Source organism: Colletotrichum fructicola (genome assembly GCF_000319635.2).
Source record: "Colletotrichum fructicola Nara gc5 chromosome Unknown KSG_Nara_v1_contig01, whole genome shotgun sequence".
In the NCBI taxonomy this organism is placed as follows: Eukaryota; Fungi; Ascomycota; class Sordariomycetes; order Glomerellales; family Glomerellaceae; genus Colletotrichum; species Colletotrichum fructicola.
This window is the reverse complement of record NW_027094051.1, coordinates 2276123-2302324: the sequence shown is the minus strand read 5'-3', so window position 1 is coordinate 2302324 and position 26202 is coordinate 2276123. Positions and strand designations below refer to the sequence as shown.

Below are 26202 nucleotides of genomic sequence, written 5' to 3'. Positions count from 1 at the left end.
TTTGATATCATGCGCTCGATAATTTGGACAGGATTTCGTTTGAGGGATTCATTGCAACGCTAGCATTTGGGTCATCGGCCGTGATCCCAGACATCCGCCATCTATACGAAAGCACCGTGACCACCGAACAAGATGGGGAGCCGTCTCGAGAAAAACTCCTCTCAAGTGAGGAAAAGAATCGAAAGTCATGAATTTACCGACGAAGGAGGCGAGGAGTATGAGCCAAGCGCCTTTGGCGGCTTTGGCGATTACTTCAGAAGAAAGAAGATCAAGCTACAGAATCTGGATGCCGACATGAGAGCCTCTTCAAGCGATAAACCTCAAATCTTCAAGGGTGTCGTTGCGCATGTTACGGGCTATACGCAGCCTCCCCTTCACATGTAAGTCCCAAGGATGAGACGCGACTGCCGGCGGCTGACCGTGATTTTGTAGCCTTCATCGAGAGCTTGTTCAGCATGGCGCAGGCTTCCTGCAGTACTTGGACGCGAAGACCATGGCCACTCACATCATCGCATCCTCTGTGCCGCCCAAAAAGTCTGTGGACTACAGCAGATACCGACTGGTGAAGCCCGCCTGGGTCACTGATTCTATTCGAGCCGGGCGACTTCTGCCTTGGTCTGATTACCGAGTGGACAACGACGGTCCTCGTCAGAAAGTTCTGAAGTTTGATGAATCCAACAAGCTCAGTCAGGCAACACCTCAGTCCAGGAAGGGATACAGGGAGCAGACGGACAACAGCTTCTACACAAGTCAATTCAAAGCATCTGCTGCCAGTCCTGCCACCCCCTCACTGAGTCGATTTGTTGAGCGCGCCGAATCGCCGCTTGCCCGCAAGCATGCTCGCAGTTCTGACAGCCCTGGAACCATCCCTTCCCCTTCGGCTCAGAAGGTTAAGCTGAAGGAAGAAGTGGAAGAGTTTGATGACATGGAAATCGACGAATTGATGGTCGATATTCTTCCCGAGGGCCCAGCACCCAAGTCCGAGCTGTCAAAACCCGAGAAGCACAATACCAAGCAGCCGCATGTTGCTAGGGACCAGAAACTTAACGAGCAGCCCAAAGCTGTTGGGGAACCCAAGATTAAGCAGCCCAGCCCCGAAGCTCCCAAGATCGACGATGGGAGAGACACGATCACACCTGCGCTGATCGAGGAGGAGACGAAACGAAATTCCAAAATGCCTGAGAACATGACTTCCGAAGAACATAATGCCTGGCTTCTCTCAGACCCGAAAATGTGGAAGTCTTCAACGGCGAACCCGGACTTTTTGAAGCAGTTCTACTCCGAGAGCCGGCTCCATCATCTTTCGACCTGGAAGGCCGAATTGAAATCAAAGATGCAGAAGCTTGCCAAGGAAAAGGGCACCTCAACCATAAAGAGGAAGGCCGGATCTCGACGGTACATCATGCACGTCGACTTTGACAGCTTCTTCTGCGCCGTTTCCTTGAAGCGCAACCCGGAGTACGTCGACAAGCCGACCGTGGTCGCTCATAGCAGTGGATCTGCCTCAGAAATTGCAAGTTGCAACTACGTGGCGCGTAAATTCGGTGTAAAGAATGGCATGTGGATGAGGCGGGCTCTGGATTTGTGTCCAGACATCAAGGTTCTGCCATATGATTTCCCTGCCTATGAAGAAGCCAGCCGTCACTTCTACGAAGCCATTCTCGACATTGGCGGAGTCGTTCAAAGCGTCAGTATTGACGAAGCACTTGTTGATATCACGTCCATCGTCCTCTCCAGCGTTGGTTCAGAAGGTGCCGGTGTGGACGAGGGTAGTATCTGGAGGGAGCAAGACAAGGCGGAGCAAATTGCTCTCGATCTGCGCAACAAGATCAAAGCATCTACTGGATGTGCTGTCTCGGTCGGCATTGGAGGAAATATCCTACAAGCAAAGGTCGCCCTGCGCCGAGCAAAACCCGCCGGGCAATTCCTAATGAAGCCTGAGGAAATGCTCGAGATTATCGGAGAGATCGAAGCGAAGGACCTTCCCGGTGTTGCATACAGTCTTGGCGGCAAACTCGAGGAGATCGGAGTCAAGTACGTCAAAGACATCCGAAACGTGTCAAAGGAGCGTCTGTCTTCCTCTTTGGGACCCAAGACCGGCGAAAGGCTGTGGGAGTATGCCCGTGGCATCGACCGAGCTGAAGTTGGAGGACATCCCCCCAGAAAATCCGTTTCAGCGGAGGTCAACTGGGGCATCCGCTTCATCAATCAGCAGGAAGCTGAAGAATTCGTCCTGAATCTTTGCAAGGAGCTTGAGCGTCGACTGCTCAACGAGCAGGTCAAGGGAAAGCAGTTCACCATGAAGATCATGCGTCGGGCCCAAGATGCCCCCTTGGACCCGGCAAAGCATTTGGGACACGGCAAATGTGACAGCTTCAGCAAGAGTGTGATGTTTGGTGTCGCCACCCACAACGCGGAAACAATTGCGAAAGAAGCCGTTTCGGTCCTTCGATCTTACAGGTTCAGTCCTGGTGACCTTCGAGGTCTCGGTGTGCAGTTGACGAAACTCGAACCTATCAAGACTGGTCCAACCGGTCCTGAGAGCAGTCAACGCAGGCTTGCATTTCCAACCTTCAATAGCGCCAACTCGTCTAAAAAGGGTGCTGTTGATCCCATTGAGGATTCAAAGAGCCCCTCAAAGCCGAAGACAGCCCAGGCGCGGGGGAGTGTTGCACAAGATCCTATTGCAGACGATCCTTTGACACCAAGGAAACCCAAAGTGCATCCAGCACTGGCACTGGCGCGAGCTGGTGAGAGGGATGAGAAAGCAAACACACCACTGAACATCATGGGTACCCAGTTCATCCTGCCATCGCAAGTCGACCCAGCTGTGCTGGCTGAGCTGCCTAGCGATATCCGATCCAAGCTGCAGAGGGACCAGAAGCCACCGCCTGCAGCTAGACCAGCATCGCTGAAAGCCAAGTCAAGGAGTCAGAGCCCTGCGATACCAAACGATATCCCATCTCAGGTTGACCCAGAGGTGTTCAATGCCCTGCCAGAGGATATGAAGGCGGAGGTTCTCGCACAGTACGGACGGAAGAGCGCGCAAACCCGGTTACCACAGTCACCGCGCAAAGACAGGATAATCCAGCCAAAGAAAGCCATCACCCCAACAAAGAGAGGGAGAAACCTGTTCAATAATGCAAGGGAAAGACAACAGGATGCCGCAGCAAACCGTCTGCAAACAAGTTTCCTGCCGAGCAAGGGGGCTGCCCCCGCAGCGCAGAACGATGAGCCAGAGGAACTGGACCCGGAGTTTCTGGCCGAGTTGCCGGAAGACGTTCGCCGGGAAGTCATCGAAGACCACCGGAGAAAACGCCTCGCCCAGAAATCCGGTCTCAACTTCAACGCGCCCCGGAAGCACCTCCCAGCCGAGGCCAGCGACTTCTTACCCGGCGGACAGACCAAGCTTCAATTCCCTGCACCGCCGCCAAAGGTCAATTTCATGGGATCTGCGGTGAAGTCGGTGCAGGAGATCAAAGACATGATCGAGGCCTGGCACGACGGGACTCGGGCGGAGGGTCCACACCAGGAGGATGTCGTCATGTTTGAGAAGTATCTGGCCAAGGTCGTGGCTGAGGAGCGCGACATGCACAAGGCATCGAAATTGGTTCAGTGGCTCGAGTGGTTGGTGGAGGAGGACGGCAGGGAAGGGCGAGGGAAGCGGGCTTGGAGGAGGACGGTCTTGGATAACAAGGCGGCGGTCCAAAAGGCCGTAGAGCGGAGGGGCTTGGGGCCCCTCAAGCTATGAAGTTGTATGATTCACGATTGATGCCAGGATACCATTGGGTGGCGTTTGGGAGGCACAAACTGTAAAGATTTTATCGTTCAAGTGTCATCGTTATTCTATTCACGGCTGCTTGAGAAAGATTAAAGACCATTGCCGTCCAAACTTAGGGGTATCTCCTAAGAAGTTTTTCCAAAAATCCGACGCGCTTAGCAAAATCCAGTCAAACTCTTAAATAGACATAACCGCCAGTGTGCCAGCAAGCACCAAGCCCCAGGCCGTCGCCGCAACCCGAGCGCTGTCGCTCTGCATCATGTAGACACTCAACTTCAACGCGCCTCCACAAGCGACGTCACGGTTTCCGTCGCAAGGGGTATTGCACGCCGTATCATCGAGCTTCGTCGCCAGACTGGAGAGCCTCTGGGAGCACCAGCATTCGCTGCGACACATTCACAGGTCAGCAATGCGCGCTCGAAGGCCTGGGATGACTCCTTATTTGGGGAACGGGTGTCGCAGACTCACCGAGAATACTCAACACCGGCGTATTTGTACTGGGTGTCGGTTCCGCTGTTGCAGAAGCTGAGACATATCGGTACTGTCATGTTGCCGTCGACGGGGTATGTCTTGCTCGCGCCATCGGCGAGGGCGCGCACCTTGGCCGTGTCCGCCAGGTCGACGGTCTCGTTGAAACAGCCCTGGTACTTGTACTTGTCGGAGTCCTGGTAGATTGATAGGGACTGCGCGGATGCCAGCGGGGAGAGCAGGGCGAGGAGGATGAAGGAGGCGATGAGCTGGATAAGCATGTTGCGAGCCATTTTGAGTTCGGAAGCAAGTCTGTCGACGAGAGACACAAGTTTGAGATGCAATGACTGGCGGGTAAGTCGGCGTTCAAGACTCGGGATCGCAGCTCGAAGTGTCGCCCAATCGCGAAGATAAAGATCGTGAGATTGGGTACGGAAGCCTCGCTGGCGTAATCGGGAGTCGCAATGTTGCTGACGGCGGACGATTTAAGGGATCAGGCTGGAATCTCACGGCAAGCACGGCGCGTTCTCATAACGGGAGCATATCGTTGGCAGAAGTCGGGCAGCTTCAGGAGAAGAGAGGGAGGGAACAAGCTGAGGCTAGACGGGAGGTGAGAAGAAGCTGAGGTCGCAGCTCGCCTCAGCTACCTTAGCAAAGCCGCCGGCCGGCCCATTGGAGTAATAATAATTTTTCTTTGCGTCGGACACAGCGGCCGGCCAGCAAAGCAGAGACGCCAAAAGGAGATTATGCACCCGACCACTGCGCCGCGATGGCGCGCCTGAGGTGGTTTAGCCATGCGCACCAGGCCCTTCGGGCGTCTTGATAAACGAGAGGAACGGGCCTAGCGGGATGCACGCCTGTGAGCCCGCTGTAGGCCTGCCGCTGGCGTCTCAGGGACTGGGCCTGTTGGAGCCCGTCGAGACCCCACCACAGCTGAGATGTGGCGGCGGTCTAGGCCCGAACGGGATGGGGAAGGAGGGAACTCGCCAGGCGGTCTGTGTGCCCCGGCAGTGTTTCTGGGGGTCTTGAGGGTCTGCTGGGAACATCGCCGCGAGATGTAAACCTTGATTGGAACAACCACCCATCCTTGGCTGCGACAGCGCGTTTCTTTTCACCACGCCGCCGCGATCTGCGTGTTGTACAATAACGTTCCACGGAACGGGTGACTCGACCCTGCGTCTGCGACATGATGACTTGTATTTGTCTATCATTGTTTCCTCGGTCTGTGGCTGCAGGGGCAGCCTGCAGGCAGGCCAGCCAGCGGCCACGATGCCATGTTCTCGGTTCCATTGCAAATTTCCCCGAACGATCTTCGTTGGTTCATCAAAAGATATTCACAGACTTCAACTCAGCACGTCTACGAGTTGCTTGTTGGTGCTTTCGTCCGTTTCAACTCGCAGATGAGCCCCGTCTGGTAGCTTCATCGAGGGGGTTGCAGATACTCGGGATGGCATCACTTGCCGATCTCCCTTTTCCCCATGCACTCCAAACCATTTCCAAAGCTTCCAACGATGTTTCTTCCTTTTTCCAAGCGGAAAACTTCGTGGTCTTCATGGATGGCCACCGAATTAGGTCTAGAGGGAAATGAAGCATAGCATTTGATACTTCCGGCTCTTCTTACTGTTACATTTTCTCCTTTTCTTCGTTCGTGGTCTCGTCGAATCTATCGTTTTCGTAACTCGTTACTTGCAGGGTATCAGCGGCAATCCTTCTTACAGTTGACAAAGCCAGTCAACCACTTACCAGCATGCTTAGCTCCAATCCGCCGTACACCCTTGCTTTCAGAGACACCTCAACATTGAGATTTAATCCCAAATGCACCGCAAAGCTCCGACTCTCTCGAACCGTTGGTCCTTTGGGCTCTTCTGGCTTGGGGGAATCGTGCCTCATCGGCGGTCGTCTTCGTTGCCTTCGCTTCCCTCGGCTCGCATCCTGTGCGGGCTCCCTTGAAGGAGCATCTTTATCGGATTCGCTTTCTGAGCTTGATGGATCTGTCGGTTCGTCTGGTATATGTACGCTCGGGGGCGGGGACACCTCATACTCCATGCTGAGATCGATGCCGGAATCTCGATTACGATCATAGTTCTTCGATACGGGTTCCACTACCGGCTCACGGATGTCGATCTCTTCTTCTTCCTTCTTCATATGGATAAACGACGTTTGTTCCAGTGGTAATGAGTCGTCAAAGGGCATGGGGCACCAGATAAAATGTTCTGGGTCGGCGAATCTCTCAACGGAACTGTACAGCTCTTTTGGGAGCCATACGATACTATCTCTCGACGTCATCTTCGTTGCTTGTAGCGAGTGTATGTTGAGCGAGTGTAAGTGGATAAAATATGGTTAAAAAAAAGATGTTCAAGAAAGCGAGAGATGATGGAACATGGCTGTGGTCTTCTTCCCAAACACGGGGTGGAGAGCCTTTCCGTCATAAAGGAGAGCCCTAGGGGCTCGAGGAGGCCACACTCATTTTATCAGCATCTGACGACCATCGACAAAATCTTGGCACACAAGCAGGATTGAGGCTCACCTCCCAGAACGCTCAATGAAATCATGTATGGGGTCGGGTTGCACTGGTTGGCTCTGCGGCTCCGTGCTGTGAGCAGGACTTGGCCAGGCCCTGGCCGAGATCTGCAGGCCGATCGCTGTGGGGCCCAACGGGCGAGAACCCGGATTTGGGTCCTCCCCTCCTGGAGTTGCAACCTGCACGCCACCGACGACATTCCACCACGTTTTGCCCTGGGCTGTTTTGTGGTCCGTCGTGATTGGATTTGGGAGAGATGATTGAATATCATCGGTTTGTTTCCATTATTAGGACTTTTCAGGGTCCTTTAGCTCAGTCCACTTGGGAGGTCTTAGTGCGCCATCGCCCTGGATTTCGAAAAGTGTGCCCCTGAGATGCAGAGCCATCGCGCGTAAGTGCTTTAGGTGTGTGCGTTGGCTACCTATCATCGTGAATAAATGCGCAGGTCAAGAACTGAACTCAAACGATAAGAAAACGAAGACTGACAAGAATCATGCATTTCTATACTCAAGTCAGAGGAGTTGTTGGTCATGAGAAACAACCAACAAGCTTTTATCGAAGTCTGCTCTAACTTCTCCACGACTGAACCAAAAGTAGACGCCACCCTCCACAGTATTCGAACTGACAACTACATACACCACGTGAAGGTGGAAGAGAGTCTGTGGAAGATCTCTCAAACCTGTCTTTGAACCTCCTTGATCTCCTGTGGGCCATGGACCAGCTCTGGGCCCCCTTCCGAGTCCACAAATCGAACCTTGAGACTTCTCGCACGATTGGCAATCTGCGCGCTATCACTCGCTTCCCTTAAGAGCAATCTCGAGTCCATATCAAGGCCATGAGCCAAAGTTGCCAGTGAGCTTCCCCGCCATGCTGGCAGTCCTAGCCCCCAAGTCTCCCAAATCAATAGAACACAGAAGACACATCCTGCAAGAAGTGCCCCGATGGGCAGGAACAGGAAATCCCAGTTGATCCGGATCCGAACCACCCATTCCCTGCTTTGGCCCACAACTTGTTCTTGTTGTGTTGACCGGTTGCGCATCCATTTAGTGAGGCTTGCAGCCACGTTTTCAAACGTTTGTGTGAGGTTCGGGGAGTTGCCAAGAATGTTGATTATGGGTGGTTGAGCTCCGTCAGACGGAGGATATGTAAGCTGCTTTTTCTCTTGTGGCTGCGCGCGTCTGGAAAAGTCATGGAATAGCCAGTGTAGCACCGTGAAAGTGGCATGGCGGCTGACGTTGAATTTCAAGTAGCCTTGTTGATGGCTTCCCGTCGCACCAAAGTACTCTCTGCTGGATATGGAAAGTTGCAAATCTGTATGCCATGCCGTAGCCATGTCTTCCAGATATAGGGCGTGATTGAAGTGTCGATTCAACAATCTGCTTCTAGTAATGTTCGATCCGATGTTGTAGGAGTCCAAATTTCTGTTTGAATAAGAACCAAGAACTACCTCTTCCAGTACACCATGTTCAACCTCTGACCGGTAGATATTAGTACAGAAGTACAGAGCGCATTCCTCAGCCGTTATAGTTTCATCTTCCCATTTGCGGATGTTTTCGCGGTACGACTTGCTTGCTTTCAAGACAGAGAAAGATATGATGAGAGTTTTCAGATGACGGAATGAGACGGTCTTTCCTGGATTGCATGTCGATTGTGCCACCGATTCCGCCTTGCGTGCCTTCGTCGAAGCCGGCCGTTCAAGTCTAAATCCTTCAGGGTTGGTAATGTTCAGGCTCTGACCTTTAATCTCGTGTGCAGTGTAGTTGACTACAGCATTGCTTATCGTCTTATACGTTGACGAGAAGATCGTGTCATTCCAGGTTGGCGCCTCGCCGCTGAAGCTCGTTACATGACTTGAAACGTCATTACAAGCGCTGCAAACTGCCAGAGATGCATAGTGAGGCCATGTGCAGTTCCCTGTGGAGCATACGAATGCTGGGTTCTGATTGTCCGTACTGCTGCGATTGGAAAAGCCTTCCCATATGGCCGAAATTGCGCCGAAGTCATGTTCCGCGAGGAGCGGTACCCATGTGACATACTGCAAAGATTCTCCTCCTTCTGTTATAGACCCGTTTCTTTGATCGGCATACTTCCAAGATCCAATTTTCAAGTCTTGCGCCCGACCGATGCTGGTGGTGTTCGCTGTCCCAACAAACCATTGTTCTTCGCCTGAAGTGGTGACAACGGCTTGCAAGAATGGCTCAAAACCAATGAGAACAACTGCGGACAAAGCCCCCAGGGCTGTCCAGTGACTGTATACTTCTTAACTCGAAAGCTTTAGGTGAATATGAATACAAACAGACCTACCTGAGCTTTGTCCACCACAGTAAACGGAGGCTTCCCCAAGGTCCGCGGCTGGCTTCTTCAAAACGACCAAACACTGTGACGCAGTCGTTTCTCTTCTTGTACCAGTTCCATTTCCCTTGACTAATACAAGCACTTATAGCGAAGGCCATTGCTGCTCTTGATGTAGCGCCGAGGACAGAAACGATAACGTTGAGAGAGATTGGCAGCGACCATGAAGATAAGGGTTTGTTCTCGTACATCGGCAGTAAGGTGAGGATTGTGATCATAGAAGCAATGCTGAGAAGAATTGCTGCGGCCTCGATAGTTCAATCGAATTGTCCCAGAAAAAGACATTTCTTACTCCTTTTCTCACTGCCTGGTTGTATGCTTGGTCGAATCGGTGTTACATCGGCTGCTGTGCTTTGAGAAGGATTCGCCTCTTCGGTTTCGACCACAGTCAAACTGCGCGAATCCTCGCCATTTTGTGACGGGGATAACAGGGCAGAGAGTTGGTCGGATGTTGTATCCTGATAGTTTTGTGTGGGAGATGCCATTGTTCCAAATCATCGGTAGTCGAACTGAATGTTTCGAAAGCTTGAGAAAGAAATCATCCATAGAATGTTCAAAAGTTAACCTCCTTCAGGAAAGGGACCTAACATCAGAGATATGGTATTTCAAGAAACTCCAGCTATTGGGGAGATAAAGGTAGCAATGGAAGTTCATGAACACCGCTGTAACCTGGGCAATATACTGCTAGTCTACAACTGTGCCCCTTACACGAGACAGATGTTCGACCTGGAGACACTCATGTGATGTCTCAATGAGAAACTGTCACTAGAATTCTTACCAAATGAGCTCAGACGGTGATACGATGAACATGACGCGCGAGATGGGGTACGATGCGACTTCGTCTTTCCAGATTCGTTTTAGCAATGTGTCACACTCTGTGACGCCACATGCCCTCAGTCTGGAACAAGAAATAAAAGAGCCGGCGGTGATGCTCTTTGGAAGTATCATCTGAATCAATGAGAGCTTTTGAGAAATGTACAAGGCAGTTTTCTAGATCGCATCGAGAAATACTGCGTCATGAATCAAGAATGATGGTATTTAGCGATATGATCAGTTACTCCGGCATTCCAAGATTTGGGCCCAATTGACTGAAAATGTGAGAAGACGCCTGAGTTTTGTAAACTGACCAATTATCACCAAGAGTCGAAAACAAACAGAGTAAGCTTGTCTATTAATTTAGTCTCGGGTCGGTCTTTTGAGGCAAATTTTGTGGACATAAGGAGTTTGAAGTGCACTTTGATTCATTCCTAGGACGTAGGTAGGATTTACTGATCGGACGTCCATCTTCGCTCAAAGTGATTGCTAGGGTTCGTTGGAATCTAGATCTCATGCCCGTCACGATCGCCAGTGCCCCAAAGCCACCATTTTGTCACGCGAGGCATACGGCCGCTCAAATCTCGGCTCGAACGCATCTTTCTCTATGCCGACCCCCTTTGAAGCCCGTAGCCCGTGAAATCTCTTGGGAAGGGGTTTTCGCCGTTGCCATAGATAAAATCCCCTACCTCGTTGTCGAGCCACACTTTCCGCGCCGCGACATGAGCGTCCGAGTTAACTCGGACGGAAATACGAGGTCGAACGGATCTCCCGCGCCAGTCAAGCTCGTCACGGATACCCTCAAGCAGGCCCCTGAAGCTCCCGGAATCTTTCATGAACCAAAGTGAACTCAGCTCGACAGATTGAAGAGTTCCTGGAAGTGCCCCCAGGAAATTGAGGAGATCCTGTTGTTTGACGAGGAAGGCTGATAGTCCAAAGTGTGTCAACTGCGTCCACGACTCGACCGGGAAGACGGAGCGCAGCGGAACGAAAAGATCTGGGCGACCTGCATTACCCCAATCTTCTTGTAAATCGTAATTCCGGTCCTGGTCCAACTCCAATGTGACCCTTTGAAGATTCGCAGACAACAGCTTTCGGAGACGACCGTTGCGGAAGGCACGATAGCTTTGCCATTCCTGGCCACCCGTCATTAGATGCAACGTGAGCGCGGAGAACCCCGGCTTGTGGACCAACACGAGGAGATCGTCATACTCTTTACATGTTTCGTCTCTCGACAAAATGTCAGCTGTCAGGCCTGACCCGATTTGGTTGCCCTCAATAACGAGTTCCGGGGCTTTGGCACGCGTTTATTGCGCCAGGAGTGCAGTCACGAGGCGGAAGCCACGCCACCTGTTCTTGACATCCTCCCCGTCCCAGTTCTCGGCGCCCATTGTCCATGGATCGGGCGATGCTGGCCAACCGCGGGGGATCGGGTAGTTGAAACCGTATGGAAATTCCCGAATCATGGGTGTCGGGTATAGAGGCGTAAAGAGGACGCCATGCGCGAGGGGGCTTAAGGTGATCTTTTGTAGGCTGGGAAACATATTGCCATCTAGTACCCAGCGCAAAGCGGCGATGTCGGCTCCCGAAGCCAGGACATCCCTCTGCTGCTGAAGAAGCCCTTGATAGTAGGCGTATGCGAGTTCCACAGGTAGCTGCGCATGGACCTGCTTCGCGGTTTCGATATGTTGCGGCAGGGTTTCAAAGTCGGCATGACCTAGTGTCTGTAAATCCTCGATATTCTTTTCGCACGCTCGCACGTAAAACCAAGGCACGCTTTCTACGGGGTCGTCTGATTCTTCGTCATAAGACTCCTCGCCGTCGAGACGAATATCTTCGAATCTATCTTCATAATCCTCAGCCTCCAGCAAGCGAGCATCATCCCACACAATCTCACAAACGGCATGTCGGAACGTTTCGTGTTCTGCGACCGCTCGGAAAACCTCAATGTTGCGAGGATTGGCCGAGATGAAGACTCGCTCGAAACGGAAGTAAGGACGCACAATCTCAGAGAACTTGACGCAAGCGAGACGTAGGCTTTTGAGATGGCGGGTAGATAGGTGTGAGAAGATCTCATCAGCCAGCTCGGTAGTTAGCTGGGCTATGGATTCAACGACAGATGGAGATCCCGTAAATGAGTCCGGTAGGGTTGGCGGTCCTGGTAGTGGTAAAGAGGCGGCTTTCGCAGAAAAAAGCTTGCGATTTCCACAAACTTTGGGCATCTTGTCGGTATCGCAGACGGAATGGGATGCGTGTTTGAGAAGTGGAAAACGGAAAGGCGCTACTTAGCCCGTTGGTTAAGTACTGTTGGAATGCCAAATGAAGGGTGCGTGTGGACCAACAAGCTTACAGGGAAGCTCAAGGCAGCAGCTACCCATGCGATTTACGTATCGAGTAATGTCTCAACGCTCGTGATATGGATGATAAATAACAATATTTCGATTGAAGTGCGGTCAAGACTGGGTGCAGTATTAGTCTACCGTTGTCATCCCGCCTACCGCGTACCAGTCGCTTGAGTCAACAATTTTGGCGAAGAAATTGCCTAGCGTACGAGTCTCGACAAGGTGATTTCACTATCTAGTAGCTTCCCAGACCCAAGACGATGATGAAAATGCTTTTATCGTAGTGGTGAGAAGGGGTCACATGAAGAGCGAGTCGGCCCAAAGGATATTTAGGGAGGTCTGCGTCAGGACTGAGCAACAGCGCCCGGAATAAGTGGCCGTGAATATGCCCAGTATGGTAGAACTAGTATGCCAGCTGAACACAGAGATCATGATTATCCAGCGCTGGAGCCCATGGGTTCGAGCCACTTTTGAGCTTTTTTTTCTTTTGATGTTCCTTCTTCAGTACCTGATCAATGGAAATTGCCGAACCAATACCTCCCGGGAAGCGCTATGAAATGCCCACGACGGAGACAATTAGAGTTACACCACCCATCCGAGCATAACACTCACTCGTTTTGATGTCCCTTTAAGACACTACATCCTTCACCTGCTCCACCTCATTCGATCCCATTAGCAGCCTGCTGCTCCCCGACGAGCACGGTGCTTTCCTCTGGCCTGTCCTGTTGGTCCTTCTCCTCGTAGTACTTCTCAACATCCTTCACAACTTGCCTTCCGGCAAAGTTTTTCATCAGCTTCTGCCCGTCGCACCGCATGTGGTGCTGGTACCAGTGTGGCATTCCCCTGAAAGATCCCAGCAGAGACCCAACGGCCGGCAAAATGACCTGTCCGCTAGTACCCTCAAGCACCTTCTTAACGATTGCTTCTGCCACGGTCTCGGGCTCCAGGGCGGGTATCAAGAACTGCAGACCCTGCTCGTAGCCGGTGAATAGCGGCGTCTTGGTGTATCCCTGGTTGATCAGGACCGTTCGCACGCGAGGGGCGTTATACTTGGTCACGAGTTCGGCGGAGAGACCTTCGTGGAAGGCCATGGCGGCGGCCTTCGAGGCGCCGTAGTCGACCATGTTGGGGACCGTCAACCACGCAGCGTAGGATGCGATAGTGACGACCATGCCGTGGTTGGTGGCGATCATGTTCGGGAGGAATTCCTTGACGGTCCAGAAGTGGGCGAAGGTGTTCACGTCAAAGGTGAACTTTACATCGCGCTCGGTGGAGTCGAGGATCGTCTTGCCGCGGGCGACGCCGGCGTTGTTGATGAGGACCGTCGGGTGGCCGATGCGAGCGCGGATCTCCCGCGCCACGGCGGCGAGCTTTTCGGTGGAAGTGATGTCGCAGTTGAAGTAGTGGACGTTTGAGGCTGTTGGTTGTGTTAGTGAACGATCTGAAGCAAGTTTGGGGGAAACGCTTTACCCGCAGCGTAGGTCAACTCCTGAATGTCGAGCACCACGACGGTCGTGCCACGCTCAGCGAACAGTTGAACTACTTGACCACCAATACCACCAGCGCCACCTGTCACGAGGACGATCTCTTTGGACCAGTTGTACCGGTCAGAGACCCAGTTGTTCAGCGAGCGCGACGAGAGCCACTGATCAGCCATTCGCAGCACTGAAAGCCATGCCAACTTCTTGAGGCCCGAGAACGCTGTCGGGTGTAGAATTGCAAGGTCGCCGCCTTTCTTGGTGTAGCGGGCGAGCAGGAGCAGCGGCAGCACGAGGGCTGGGTTGAGGGCGGTGCGTCCAATGAGGCGGAAGATGGGATCGGCGACGAGGCCCTCGCGAGGGAGGAAGCCCTGGTGCATCGGCATTCTGAGGTTCGACACGGGTGTTACGCGTGGGGCGTTCCACGAGAGGAGGTTCGCGGTGGTGTGTTGGTCCAGGTGAGTTTGTGGAACCAAAGGCTCTTATACCTGGGAGGGCAGGAGCGAAAGCGAGGTGTGGTTGATGGCAACCAGCAAAACTGGAATCAGAAAATCAGATGGCAGCTCAGGGTCGGAGCGAAGCCTGGCTATGGGTTACAAGAATAACCGTAAATCGACCCAACTTCTGGGCGCGGGCTCAACCTTTTCCAAGAAGCTTCTGCGGGTGCTCTCACAACGTCATCAACACTATCGAGTGTGAGATGCGTAGGTGGGAAAAAAGGAAGCAGGCAATGTCTAACATCACACCACCGCGTTTCCGGAAAGCGACCCCCATACTTAAAGGAGTTTCAACGGCTGGGGGGAAAGAGGGCGTCCGGGAAATAGACGAGCAAGGGTCGTTGGAGCTCCAAGCTCCTTGATGCTGAGTACCTTCATAGTGTAGGTGTTGCTTGGCGAGAACAGCTGCCGCCATCCATGTGCTGTGCTGTTTCTGCCCGTTTCCCAGCCTTTTGCAGCTTGAGCAGCGGTAGCGGCAGGTAATGCGCAGCCGAGGTTTGGTGCGGCCGAGCCAAAGTGCGGGGAATCTGGGGGAGGCACCGTTGCAGTTGACGGGACCAGGGACTAGGACTGCTGATTCGGACGCGAAGTCCGCCTAGAGCGCGTTCTGATAGGGCGAGCCATTCACTGTTGTACGACGGGAGAGCTAGAAGGTCGGTGGGGATGGTTTTGCACTTTACGCATGTGAGGCGGTTATCGGGCGATGGGCGTTGCCATTTCTGGAGAGCAGTTCGTCGGCGAATGAATGGGGAGGGGGGTCACCGGATGGCATGGACGTCGCGGATGGCCACCGACCCGGGGGCTCTGAGAGGAGGGGTGGAGCCCCGGAATGGGGTTCCAGCTATGTGCGTAATAGACTGGCCGACCAGATCGCCTGAGAAGAAATTGAGTCTAAGTTGATTCTTTCTTTTCTTGTAAAGAACCCCTGGCTGGATTCGCCAGAGTTTAAATTGTGGTTTTTCTAGAAGGGGAATATTGTTCGGCCGTTAAAGCGTGTACTGCCTTACTACCAGGTCGCTGCTGGTGTTATCCGTCCCGCCAACGAATACGAGCGAGTCTCTCGGCTCGATTAAGCAGCCGTGTCCTATTATGTACAGCACATCGTCCCGGGTATCACGAAAATAAGATGATTACGTCTGATCCGCCGTCTCACTTACAGCATCAGTGCGGCTCCGATGCTCAGCAGGCACAGCCAATGCGCCCCGTCTCTCCAGCTGAGCGTGCTGCCGGCTCCGAGGCCGTCGCCGGGCGTCGCCTCCGGCTTGGTGTCGCCTAACCCGTCGTCGTTGCCGTTGCCGGCCTTGACTTCGATCTGCGTCGAGTCTCCCGGCGCGAAGAGGACGCCGATGGCGTTTGCGGCTGTGGCGTTGAGTTCTTGGTCGCTGAGCAGGGGGTTGTTCAGCGCATCGCAGGAAGGCCGCCCGTTCTTTTGCGAGATGCTGTTTGTGACGGAAATCGGCACATCAAAGATTGTGTAGTGGTCTTCGCCGTTTAAGCGGTAGTTTTGGCGGATTGAAATCTGGAAAGCTTGTTAGCGCGGGGGATGTGTGGAGGAGGCGGGTGGCGCACGTTGTAAGCGCCACGGTCGCTGCCGGTCGAGGATGGCTGGCCATCGCCGACCAGACAGTCGGGCCAGATCCAGTTGACGTGCTTCACCGTGCTGCCGGGCTCTTGGAACATGATGTCGCCCAGACTAGCGTTGTTGGCTGATGCCGTGCCGTTGGTGATGGTGAAGTTACGGCCGGTGGTGTAGCTGGACAGGAACATTGTGACGTTGAAGATCTTGGTTGGGCTGTTCGAGGCATAAGGCGGCAACGGCATCTTGCCGTTCGTGGATACGTCCAAGGCAACATGAAGATTGTCTACATCGGTCAACACCAAAAAGCTCACCATTATTGAAACTTCAGATGCTTACCTCCTCCGAGTGGTGTGCCGGGCTGTGGGGCGTCGAGAATGACCAGACCGGGCGTAAAGATCTGGCCGTTGGCAATCGTAAAGTTCAGGTTCTGGGCCGAGCCGGAGGCCGCGAACAGAGACAGCAGCGCCGCCGCATACGAAAAGGAAGAAACCATATTGACGGGAGTATGGACGCTGCGTTGCAGCTAGACGGCGAGAAGTGAATCGAGACACGCGGAAAACGGGTAAAGAGGACCAGAGCTGCAAGTCCTCGGAAGGACGGCAGCGATGAGTATTTAGGCCGCCTGAAGCATCCAAGACTCTGGGAATGACAGGGTCCTGGATTCAGCAAAACGAAGGGAAAAGTGGGAACACGGCCCTAAACCAGAGGGTATTTAGATGCGGGCTCACTCTCAGGAAATGAGCATCTGGCACTCGCGGGATGGGTGCTGGGATGGGTTGGATGAAGAGGGTGGGAGGACGGAAAAACAGGACCAGAACAAGATCCCAAGAGACTGGGACGTCAGCAGGTCTTGACTCTACCAAAAGAAGCCGACGCTGGCAGAGAGGGCAAAAGCCTGGAACCTCCCATCTGTTCCATGAACACCTCCTCGCCCGTTGACAGCGGCGATCCGACACGGCGAACGGCAGATAACCTTGAACTTAAGAGCATTAAAGTCATGCCGTGTCCCTCCCGGATGACAGCACCGGGCCAGGCGTTCCATCGCGACAGGCTCGGGCTGGCAGGCTCACGATACGCGATCTGCCCTTCGTCTGTGCATGACGTGGGCAAGAGCAGAGCGAATGGAACACGACGGAGAAGCCATATAACAGCTGGGAATTAAGATGGCAGCCCCGCGGATGTCGAAGGGTGCGACGCCTTCTTGATGCAGGGCAGGTTTCAGATTGAACAGGCGTAGAGACGGTGGAGGACGGATTCCTGCAATGTCCATGAAGTCGAATGGTGGCCCCCATTGAATGGAAATGAGACGCTGCGACGCACGAGCCAACGCCTAATTAAACCCACAGCACACGCTTTACGCTAAACCAGTGGAGTTTTTGGCCCCCTCGGTCTCCTCGGCTCGCTGTTCCGCCGCCAAGGGGCCTCACCTCATTCTCTTTCTCTCATGTTTCCACTCACTCATTTCATCACAGGTCATATCCATTGCTTGAACTCATAAAATCCTTGAGACTTTCACTCATCCGAGTGAGACATGTTCTTGTCTCTATCTTTCTCAATGGCTGAGTAGCGCATCTGAGGCGAAGAACACTTGAAAGGTCATTCTGACTTGCCGCTGTTATCTTATTTCTTTGGCGTTGAATCCACAAAATTTTCAAGTTGAACGGCCTATGTACGGCCTATGCCCGGGGCAGAGCGTGACGAGACTCGCCGCTCTTGCACTGGTTGAGATCAAGTCCCTGATCCCATAGGATGAGGAGATTATCTCTTATATTTTAGAGAGCACGTCGATCACAGCCAGAAGGATGTCTCCTAGATGCACCACGATGAGTTGAGACAGGTACTAGTTGAGGGCAAAAATAAGACTTACGGCGCTGAAAGTCTGGGTTAGGTTGATTGAGCTTGACCTGATAGGCCGAGACAGTGTAGTTCAGTGGATCAAACCGTGTTCTTCAGTGGATCGCCCTCCCGATTACATTGTCTTCGGGAGGGCGTGTGCACTTCGGCCGGTTCCGACCTCATCCTCAATTCATATAAAAGCATCCCGGCCTTGCTTGTACAGCATTCGGCTCATACGCATCGCGATAGCATCAATTGGCCGCGTCTGAACTACATTGGACTCACTCACACATTACCAGCCCGTTTCGATTCTCTGAACGGTCTTGCCACTTCCGAATTCTGCGCCGTTAGCTACCTTACCTATTCGTCGCCCGCACTCCGAGTGCCGAGGCACGCTCTAGCCAGCAAACATGATCGTGCCGCGCTCCTCTTGCCGGCTGGCGAGGCAATCACTCTCACAGCTTCAGTTCTGCCGGAGGTCAAACCACACCGCCCCCGCCGGCACCATCCTCGGGCGCCAGACACAGCGGTACATGAGCGCCGCCGCCTACCAGACCCCGGCCGGCTTGAAGGATCTTCTGCGTGTATCGGACGAAGTCGCCGACGCCGTTGCAACGAACAAGCCCGTTGTGGCTTTGGAGTCTACCATCTACACTCACGGCGCGCTGGGTAATGATCTCGGTCTGGAGGACGTCGTCCGTCAGGGCGGTGGTGTGCCTGCTGTGTGCGGTATCCTCAATGGACAACCTGTGGTGGGTTTGAACGAGGAAGAAGTTGCTTTCATGGTCAACTCTGGAACCGCCAGCAAGGTTTCCAGACGAGATGTTGCTCACTTGGTCGGCTTGGTAAGTTCCGCAAATTGGGTCTGCTCATTACGTTGGACTCGCTGTCTGGCATTTTCTCTCCTCGCTTGCCCGACATGAAAATCACGTTCACTAACACAGCGCAGGGCATGACCGGCCGTAAAGTTCACGGTGGCACAACCATTGCCGGCACGATGCTCCTCGCCCGCCTCGCCGGCATCCGCATCTTCGGCACCGGCGGCCTCGGCGGCGTCCACCGCGGCGGCGAAAACAGCATGGACGTCTCCGCAGACCTCACTGAGCTCGGCCGCACCCGCGTAGCCGTCATCAGCGCCGGCTGCAAGGGCTTCCTCGACATCCCCCGCACTCTTGAGTTCCTCGAGACCCACGGCGTCTTCGTCGCCACCTTCGCCGATGGCCGCACCGGCAAGGTTGACTTCCCCGCCTTCTGGGTCCGTGAGAGCGGCACGAAGAGCCCCCTTGTCGTCGAGACCGAGCGAGAAGCCGCCGCCATGATCCTCGCCCAGGAGAGGTTGAACATTGAGTCCGGCATGCTCTTCGCCAACCCCATCCCCGAAGAACACGCGATTCCTCGTGAAGAGATGGACGTCGTCATCGAGACGGCCGTCAACGAGGCTCTGGAGAAGGGCTTCACGGGAGCGAGAAACACCCCGTACGTCCTCGGCAGGATCAGGGCGCTGACAGAGGAGAGGAGCACGCTGGCCAACGTGGCGCTGGTGAGGAACAACGTGGCGCGGGCCACCAAGATCGCCGTCGAGCTGTCCAAAATGCTGAACGAGGGCACGGAGTCCGTGTAAGTGAGCCGCTTCGTGTGTATATAGCCCAGCCAGAAGATAGATTCTGACTGCGTAGATAGCTCTTCAAGCAAATTATTTACCGGATATGACGCTGCTGCAAAGCCTGCGACGAAAGTCGAGGCCCCTAAGTCAAGCAAGGCGGATGTCCTAGTTGCAGGCTCAGTAGCTATCGACTTAAGCTGTGACTACCATCCTCTAGGCGATGTTAAGGAGGTCTCGCCTCACATGCACACTTCCAACCCCGCTTGTATCAACCAGTCCATCGGCGGTGTCGGTCACAATGTCGCCCTCGCCGCACACAGAGTGAGCAAGGATGTGAGCGTCCGCCTTTGCAGCATGGTTGGAGACGATGTGTAAGCTGCCTTCCTTCCCCTATTTGTATGTTACATGAATGAACTCCCCGTAGCGCCGGGAAGACGGTCCTGTCCTCTCTCGAGTCATCCGGCCTCGACACGACCTACATCCGCCAACTTGGGTCCGAGTACCACCACTCGAACCGCACCGCCCAATACGTCGCCGTCAACGACGCCGAAAAGAACCTCGTGGTCGCCATGGCCGACATGGGAATCTTTGCCAACCACTCCTTCCCCGAATACTGGAAGTCTGCCGTCTCGGGCGCGAAGCCAGGCTGGCTCGTCGTCGACGGCAACTGGAGCCCCAAGGACATCCGCGCCTGGATCCAGGCCGGCCGCGAGCAGGCCTGCGGCGTCGCCTTCGAGCCCGTCTCGACGGCCAAGTCGATCGGTCTCTTTCCCAGGGAGCACCCGCACCTGGGCGTCTTCCCGAACCCGGGCATTGACATTGCGTCGCCGAACAACTTTGAGCTGACGGCCATGTACACGGCTGCCAAGGAGAACGGCTTCTTCGATACGCCGGAGTGGTTTGAGGTCATCGATGCGTTCAACATGCGCGGCGCGAGGGAGCGCTTTGTGCAGCTTACGTCCGCGGAGATGACGGATGCGGGTATTCCGGTGCAGACTATCCATCTTCTGCCGTACATCCCCACACTTGTGACGAAGCTGGGGTCTAAGGGTGTGCTGTTGACTACGATCCTGGGACGGGACGATCCCCGCCTCAAGGATAGGAGCGAGGAGAGGTGGCTTCTTACGAGGGCGCCTGTTGATCACCCAACTATCGGAGGCGTCTACATGCGTCTGTTCCCGCCGGCGGAGAAGGTCGCAATCGAGGACATTGTGTCAGTTAATGGTGTTGGAGATACCTTCCTGGGTGTCATGATTGCGGGCTTGGCGAAGGGAGGAAAGGTCCAGAACTTGATTGATGTTGCGCAGAAGGCGGCGGTATTGACTTTGAAGAGCCATGAGAGTGTGAGCCCGGACTTGGGTCGGTTAGATGAGGCGTTGAAGGCTGCCGCAAGGTCTTGAAGATGGAAATTTCCAGGGTTGGGACTTTTACTGGAGAAATCAGCCAAAGGTCTGGCAGATTTCAAGTGCAGCAAAAATGTGAATTTCAGTACTAGGAGAGTTGAAAGTAAAAGTCTGTCGACATCCAGCATTTATGCTGCAGTAATGCCTCCGGAGTGGTTAAAATCGCGGTCAAACTAGACGTGATGTGGCAGAGGGTACCGTAACCGATAGGATTCCTGACCAAAGTGAAGCATGGGTTTTGTGATTGGGCATTCATGCTGTAGTAAAAACTCTAGGGTGGTTGAAATCGCAGTGAAATCCTAGAAACTTCCGCACTGGGTACCCTAACCGAAGGGATTCTTAATCACAGGCGATCCTGCATAAGCTTACTTCGAACTTGGCGCCATGAAGCCCGGACAGAAGGCAGACTCATCACACAGGAACATCACCAATAGCCTCAGATGCGTTTAACTTTCTGGTTATGTTCAGACATGATTCTTTGTATGGATACACACTCTGAGCTGGATACATCAAGATCTTATCGTCTACCAAGGTAGATATCCCAGAATGAACTGAGAATAATAGTAAGGACATATCGTAAGCCAACTCCAGTCCTCAGCAATGACCGCGATGATCGCGTCTTTCGATGTATCGGTAGTTCGAACCACTTATTGCACTGAGGCAATGGAATATAATTGTTCACTCAGCATACCCTACCTACCTACGTAACTCGGGTGAAATGATGTATAGTAGTTCGGTCTGTGAAAATAGTAGGAGAGTTGTGCAATCCCGGCTTCCTAGCTGTGATGAGGGGCAGTACCCCACTTTCAGCCTGAAGATATGCCTTCGTCTCATTGGCTGTCAGCCACTTGTGGCTGAAAGCATCCGCCAATCAGACTCTGCTTCTGTCTGCAAGGCTGTGCGCCCCCAGTAAAAAAATTCTGGACGTCTCTGCAGTCGCCAACCCGCTCCCACCTCGATCGCTTGTGCGCCGGAAGACCTCAAATCCTCGTCGAAACCCCACGACCGCGACAATGGCCAACGAGCAGCCCTTCGAAGAGTTTCCCGACGAGGAGGACGTCACTTCCTCTTCAGAATCTGAGCAGTCCGAGCTCGAAGAAACCACCCGCCAGCGCAACACGCAGACTGTCTTTGACGAGAAGGATTCAGACGAAGAGGAACTTGAGCGGTTGGTCCTGGGAGGCAAGGCCGACTTTCGTGAACAGCTATTCCGCAACGATGTTCTGGGCGATATCGAACGGTTGGAGAAGGAGAGGAATCAACAACTTGTCGCGCAAGACAAGACCACACTAGAGGATGCCGCCGACCATGACTTCTTCATGCTCGACACCGGTGTCCCCTCGGCCAAGGGCGCGCAAGCCGGCAAGCAGCAACCCGCCGCCGTTGATCCTAATGCACCGGCATGGGAGGACAGTGATGACGAGCGATTGACGGTTTCCCTGGCGAACGCGACGAGGTTACGGAAGCTGAGAATCAGCGAGGGCGAGGATGTCGTTAGCGGCGCCGAGTACAGCAGAAGGTTGCGCCAGCAGTTTCTCCGACTGAACCCCCTGCCGAAGTGGGCTCAAGAATCCGAAGAGCGCCCGTCGAAGAGGAGAAGAAGATCGTCAGCCGCTGCCTCCGACTCCTCCATCAGCTCCGACGAGGAGGGCGGCGACGATGACCTGTCCGCCGCGCCCCTGGAGAAGTTCCTCCGCGACGTCCACCGCCTTGCTGGCAAGGACTCGAATGGTAGGACCCGCCTCAGGCCAGAGACCATCGACATCCAGCGCACGCGCGAGATCCCCGACGCTCACAAGGCCTCCGTCAACAACCTCTCCTTCCACCCGAAATACCCCGTCCTCCTGTCCTCCAGCGTCTCGTCCGTTCTGTACCTGCACCACATCAACCCAACGGCACACCCTACCCCGAACCCGATGCTCACCTCCGTGCAAGCGAAGGGCGTCGACGTCCGCCGCGCCGAGTTCCTCTACCCATCAGGCAACCAGATATTCTTTGCCGGTCGTCGCAAGTTCTACCACAGCTGGGACCTTGAGACTGGCCAGGTGCAGAAGACCGCCCGTGTCCAGGGCCACCAACACGAGCACAAGACGATGGAGCGCTTTAAGCTCAGCCCTTGTGGCCGGTACATGGGTCTCGTTGCGTCCACCAGGAAGGGCGGTGGTATTGTCAACATCATCAGCACCGAGTCCAGGCAATGGATCGCCTCGGCGCGCCTCGACAGCAGACACGGTATCGCGGATTTCGTGTGGTGGAGCAACGGCGAGGGCCTCAGTATTCTTGGCAAGGACGGCTCTGTCGGCGAGTACTGCGTGGATGACCGCAAGTTCCGCGCTGTATGGCATGACGAGGGCTGTGTGGGCGGCATCGTCATCGCTTTGGGAGGCCACCAGGGCCCCGAGTTTTTGGGCGAGGACAGGTGGGTGGCGATCGGTTCCAGCAGCGGTATTACCAACATTTACGACCGCGAGGCGCTCGTCACAAAGTCCAAGGCGGGCGAGGTCAAGGTTGTGGAGCGCCCCGAACCGACGCGCACCTTTGAGCAGCTCGTCACGCCCATCACGACGCTGACGTTCTCTCCGGACGGCCAGCTGATGGCTTTTGGTAGTTATGAGAAGAAGGACGCGCTGCGTTTGGTACACCTGCCTACTTGCACGGTCTACAGGAATTGGCCCACGGCGCAGACCCCTCTGGGTAGAGTCACTGCTGTTGCATTTGGAAGACAGAGCGATCTGTTGGCGGTTGGTAATGACACGGGCAAGATTAGACTGTGGGAGATACGGTCCTAGAGCAGAGAGCAAGGGCAGGAAGTTTGTATAGACGGCTGGCGTATTAAAAGTTGGCTGCTGGGTAATTACTGTTTCCATGAATACCAGAATCCCTTCATACCCCTCCAATGATCCCTATCCATCTCTGATTCCAATCCAACCCAACACAAATGGCCGAAGTTCGTTTCCATGCTTAGTAGCAGCGACTGAGCTCACGCATGAGGGCGCGCATGGGAGTTCCGTGGGTAATGAGATCCTTGGGAACCAACTTCTTGCTCTTGCGCGACCAGTGGGCAAGCTTGTAGACGTTCTTGAAGAAGATGACAGTCTCGGGCCTGGGGACGGCGTCGAGGAACTGACGAATATTGACATGGACAGTTCTGATAGCCTAAGAGAAGAAACCCGTGGAGTTAGCATGTATTCGAAGGCTATGAAGTCTCAGGCGCTTACTTTGCGACACTGTGTCTTGCTAGGCAGGTCGGTGGGCAGACCCAAGTCACCGCAGAGGCGCTGCCAGTCGTCGAGGTCACCATCTCCAAAGTACTCATCCCAGTCCGAGATGAGCTCAGCCAAGAAGGCCTCCTTCTGGGTCTTCTTGTCGGTCTCCTTGTTGGCGATTCCAAGATCAGACATCTTCTGGGTCATCTCCTCGTTGAGCTTGTCGACCATGTTCTGCGCAACCTTCTGCGCGTTCTGGAGACTGCGGATCTCATCGTCGATCTGCTTCTTGGCGAAGGTGACCTCAGCCAGGGTCTCGACCAACTTCTGCTGGTTCTGGTCAGAGATCTGCTCGTTCTGGTTGGCGACATCGGCGACGATGTGTTTCTCCTGCTCCTTATCTAGGGTACGTCTCTCCTGGGCACGCTTTTTGTAGGCACGTCGCTTCTCTCTCTTCTTCTCTCTCTTGGCGGCCAGCTTCTCATCGACGTCCGTGGTCATGTCCTCCTCTTTCTGGTCGGTAACATCGCCGTCGGCCTGATTGTCGTCGACGGTGGGGCTCTCGGTGACGCCGTTGACAACAGCATCGCGGACAGACTTGTCGTCGACAGACTTGTTGTCGCCAGACTGATACTTGAAGGAGTACTCGTGGACAAACTCCCAGTCCTCGACATCAGAGCCGGGCTGATCGACCTCTTCAACACGGCCGCCGGTGTTCTCTTGGAAATTCTTGTCGGTAGCCATTTTGTTGTTGTGCGTGCAATTAATTTGTGAAGCCAAGTTGTCGATCCGAAGAGCTGCATGTGCAATTCTACCTCAGTAAGGTAGTTCTTCTGAGCAGAAAGAGGCTGATTAGATGGAGTTTTGGTCCTAGGGACGTGCTGGGGGAGAGGCAGATAGGCTGCCAACCTGTGTTGTAGGGTTGTGATGATGTGTGGTGAAAACTTCAGAGAAGAAATCGGAATTAAAATACAGGGAAAAGGTCAAGGTGAGATTTGAATCAAGAGGGCACAAACGAAGGAAAGAGCTGCAAGGTCCCGTTCGACTTGAAGGGTAGCGTTTGATGGTCTTCGACACAAGGCCTGCCAGAGAAAGTAATGCATGGCCAAAGAAGCGGGCTGAAACGACAATGGGTGAACCCAAAGAACTGCGCAAAGCTCATATCACAAGCACGACAATATACTGAAATGGACGACTGCAGTGCACAGCAGCTCCGTCTGTCTTTGCTGGGTAACCTCACTGACACGTAAGTTAGAGTGCCAGGGAAATGATTGAGGTCAAAGCTCGCAAAGATGGCCTGGCCAAAGACTCAAAGACTCAGGAGTTTTGAATGAATGAATTCGATTCTCTGCTTTTTAGTCTTTTGACGAATGATGAGTTTCATCTTCATCACAACTGACATACTGCGTCTGAGAAATGATACTGGGATTTGAAATAGAATACTTACTATTATAACAAACAGATCACAGCCAGTCATATAAGCATGTGAGACAAGTTGAGCCTACAGTAACTGGAAAGTCCTATCAGAATGATTCATGAAGCGATCATGTTTAGCTTTGTGTGACGGATCAGATATTATAATTGTGGTCTTTGTGATACTCTGCGAAAAGGACTGTCTTGCGTGTCCTTGCCAAGCTTCAACCGCTACTTCTTTCTTTTATCCTCACTCACAACTTGATGCATCTCATCTTATATGAGGTTATGGCAGAATCTAATGAGCCTCAATCGCTTATTGGGATGAGTAAGTATTATATGACCTTAGTGCCTGCTTGAGACCAGGTTTTCTCCACGGCTCCCATAGCTTTCATCATATGTAACTGGGAGAGCCTCATGTATGAGCAGCATTGGGTATGAAGGGTAGAGGACCAATGAAGTAATTTCAGGTGAGAATGCGCCCTGCCGGCGAGTGAACATGTGCTCACCTATCAGAGCTCTATCAATCCTGAACGTTAAGCAAGATTTAGTATCGAAGGGTACCCTTTGCTCTGCAGCAATGGGTGATCCCAGCGCATTCATTACGAATTGAATATGAATAACCTCGTTGGTCATGATGACAACATAGCAATTAGAGGGAGGGGGCTTCAGGACCGAGTAGTGCAGCTTTTAATTGATCTTGGGCGTCTGACTTACACGATGTGGCCAGAAGCCTGGCCATGTTGAAGTCGAGATAACTAGGCAAGGCGGAGGTCGATCAGATACGAAACAATCAGTTGAATGCTCATCGTCTCATCACCTGTATCATTTAGCTACAATCCAGCTGGCAGTGACCGACCATGAGAGGCTGAAAACAGACATCGAGCCGAGTCAGCGACAACGAGCCAAT

General features: G+C 53.6%; 9 protein-coding genes across 9 annotated transcripts; 3 read left to right on the top strand and 6 right to left on the bottom strand.

Moving 5' to 3' along the window:
- Positions 1-132: 132 nt before the first annotated feature.
- Positions 133-3751, top strand: rev1 (DNA repair protein rev1; the record flags this gene model as incomplete). The annotated part of the gene is made up of 2 exons (XM_032032191.1): positions 133-380; positions 433-3751. 2 exons carry the CDS (start codon positions 133-135, stop codon positions 3749-3751), a joined length of 3567 nt encoding a protein of 1188 aa, XP_031888502.1.
- Positions 3752-3958: 207 nt separating this feature from the next.
- CGGC5_v000667 (WSC domain-containing protein) lies at positions 3959-4542 on the bottom strand (the record flags this gene model as incomplete). Its single annotated transcript, XM_032032192.1, has 2 exons — positions 3959-4166; positions 4250-4542. 2 exons carry the CDS (start codon positions 4540-4542, stop codon positions 3959-3961), a joined length of 501 nt encoding a protein of 166 aa, XP_031888505.1.
- A 1389-nt stretch (positions 4543-5931) lies between these two features.
- Positions 5932-6535, bottom strand: CGGC5_v000666 (uncharacterized protein; the record flags this gene model as incomplete). Its single annotated transcript, XM_066150703.1, has 3 exons — positions 5932-5934; positions 5993-6230; positions 6291-6535. 3 exons carry the CDS (start codon positions 6533-6535, stop codon positions 5932-5934), a joined length of 486 nt encoding a protein of 161 aa, XP_066009791.1.
- A 4707-nt stretch (positions 6536-11242) lies between these two features.
- CGGC5_v000665 (uncharacterized protein) lies at positions 11243-12157 on the bottom strand (the record flags this gene model as incomplete). Its single annotated transcript, XM_032032193.1, has 1 exon — positions 11243-12157. One exon carries the CDS (start codon positions 12155-12157, stop codon positions 11243-11245), a length of 915 nt encoding a protein of 304 aa, XP_031888504.1.
- A 779-nt stretch (positions 12158-12936) lies between these two features.
- On the bottom strand, positions 12937-14141 carry RED2-0 (Dehydrogenase RED2; the record flags this gene model as incomplete). Its single annotated transcript, XM_032032194.1, has 2 exons — positions 12937-13694; positions 13748-14141. 2 exons carry the CDS (start codon positions 14139-14141, stop codon positions 12937-12939), a joined length of 1152 nt encoding a protein of 383 aa, XP_031888501.1.
- Positions 14142-15405: 1264 nt separating this feature from the next.
- CGGC5_v000663 (uncharacterized protein) lies at positions 15406-16324 on the bottom strand (the record flags this gene model as incomplete). The annotated part of the gene is made up of 3 exons (XM_032032195.1): positions 15406-15771; positions 15822-16114; positions 16168-16324. The coding sequence occupies 3 exons, from the start codon at positions 16322-16324 to the stop codon at positions 15406-15408; spliced, it is 816 nt and encodes a 271-aa protein (XP_031888500.1).
- A 1753-nt stretch (positions 16325-18077) lies between these two features.
- Positions 18078-20670, top strand: CGGC5_v000662 (Pseudouridine-metabolizing bifunctional protein; the record flags this gene model as incomplete). Its single annotated transcript, XM_032032197.1, has 4 exons — positions 18078-18512; positions 18617-19284; positions 19348-19641; positions 19695-20670. 4 exons carry the CDS (start codon positions 18078-18080, stop codon positions 20668-20670), a joined length of 2373 nt encoding a protein of 790 aa, XP_031888315.1.
- A 1016-nt stretch (positions 20671-21686) lies between these two features.
- CGGC5_v000661 (putative U3 small nucleolar RNA-associated protein 18) lies at positions 21687-23462 on the top strand (the record flags this gene model as incomplete). Its single annotated transcript, XM_032032198.1, has 1 exon — positions 21687-23462. One exon carries the CDS (start codon positions 21687-21689, stop codon positions 23460-23462), a length of 1776 nt encoding a protein of 591 aa, XP_031888316.1.
- A 172-nt stretch (positions 23463-23634) lies between these two features.
- On the bottom strand, positions 23635-24623 carry CGGC5_v000660 (uncharacterized protein; the record flags this gene model as incomplete). Its single annotated transcript, XM_032032199.1, has 2 exons — positions 23635-23829; positions 23892-24623. The coding sequence occupies 2 exons, from the start codon at positions 24621-24623 to the stop codon at positions 23635-23637; spliced, it is 927 nt and encodes a 308-aa protein (XP_031888313.1).
- Between the last annotated feature and the right edge of the window lie 1579 nt (positions 24624-26202).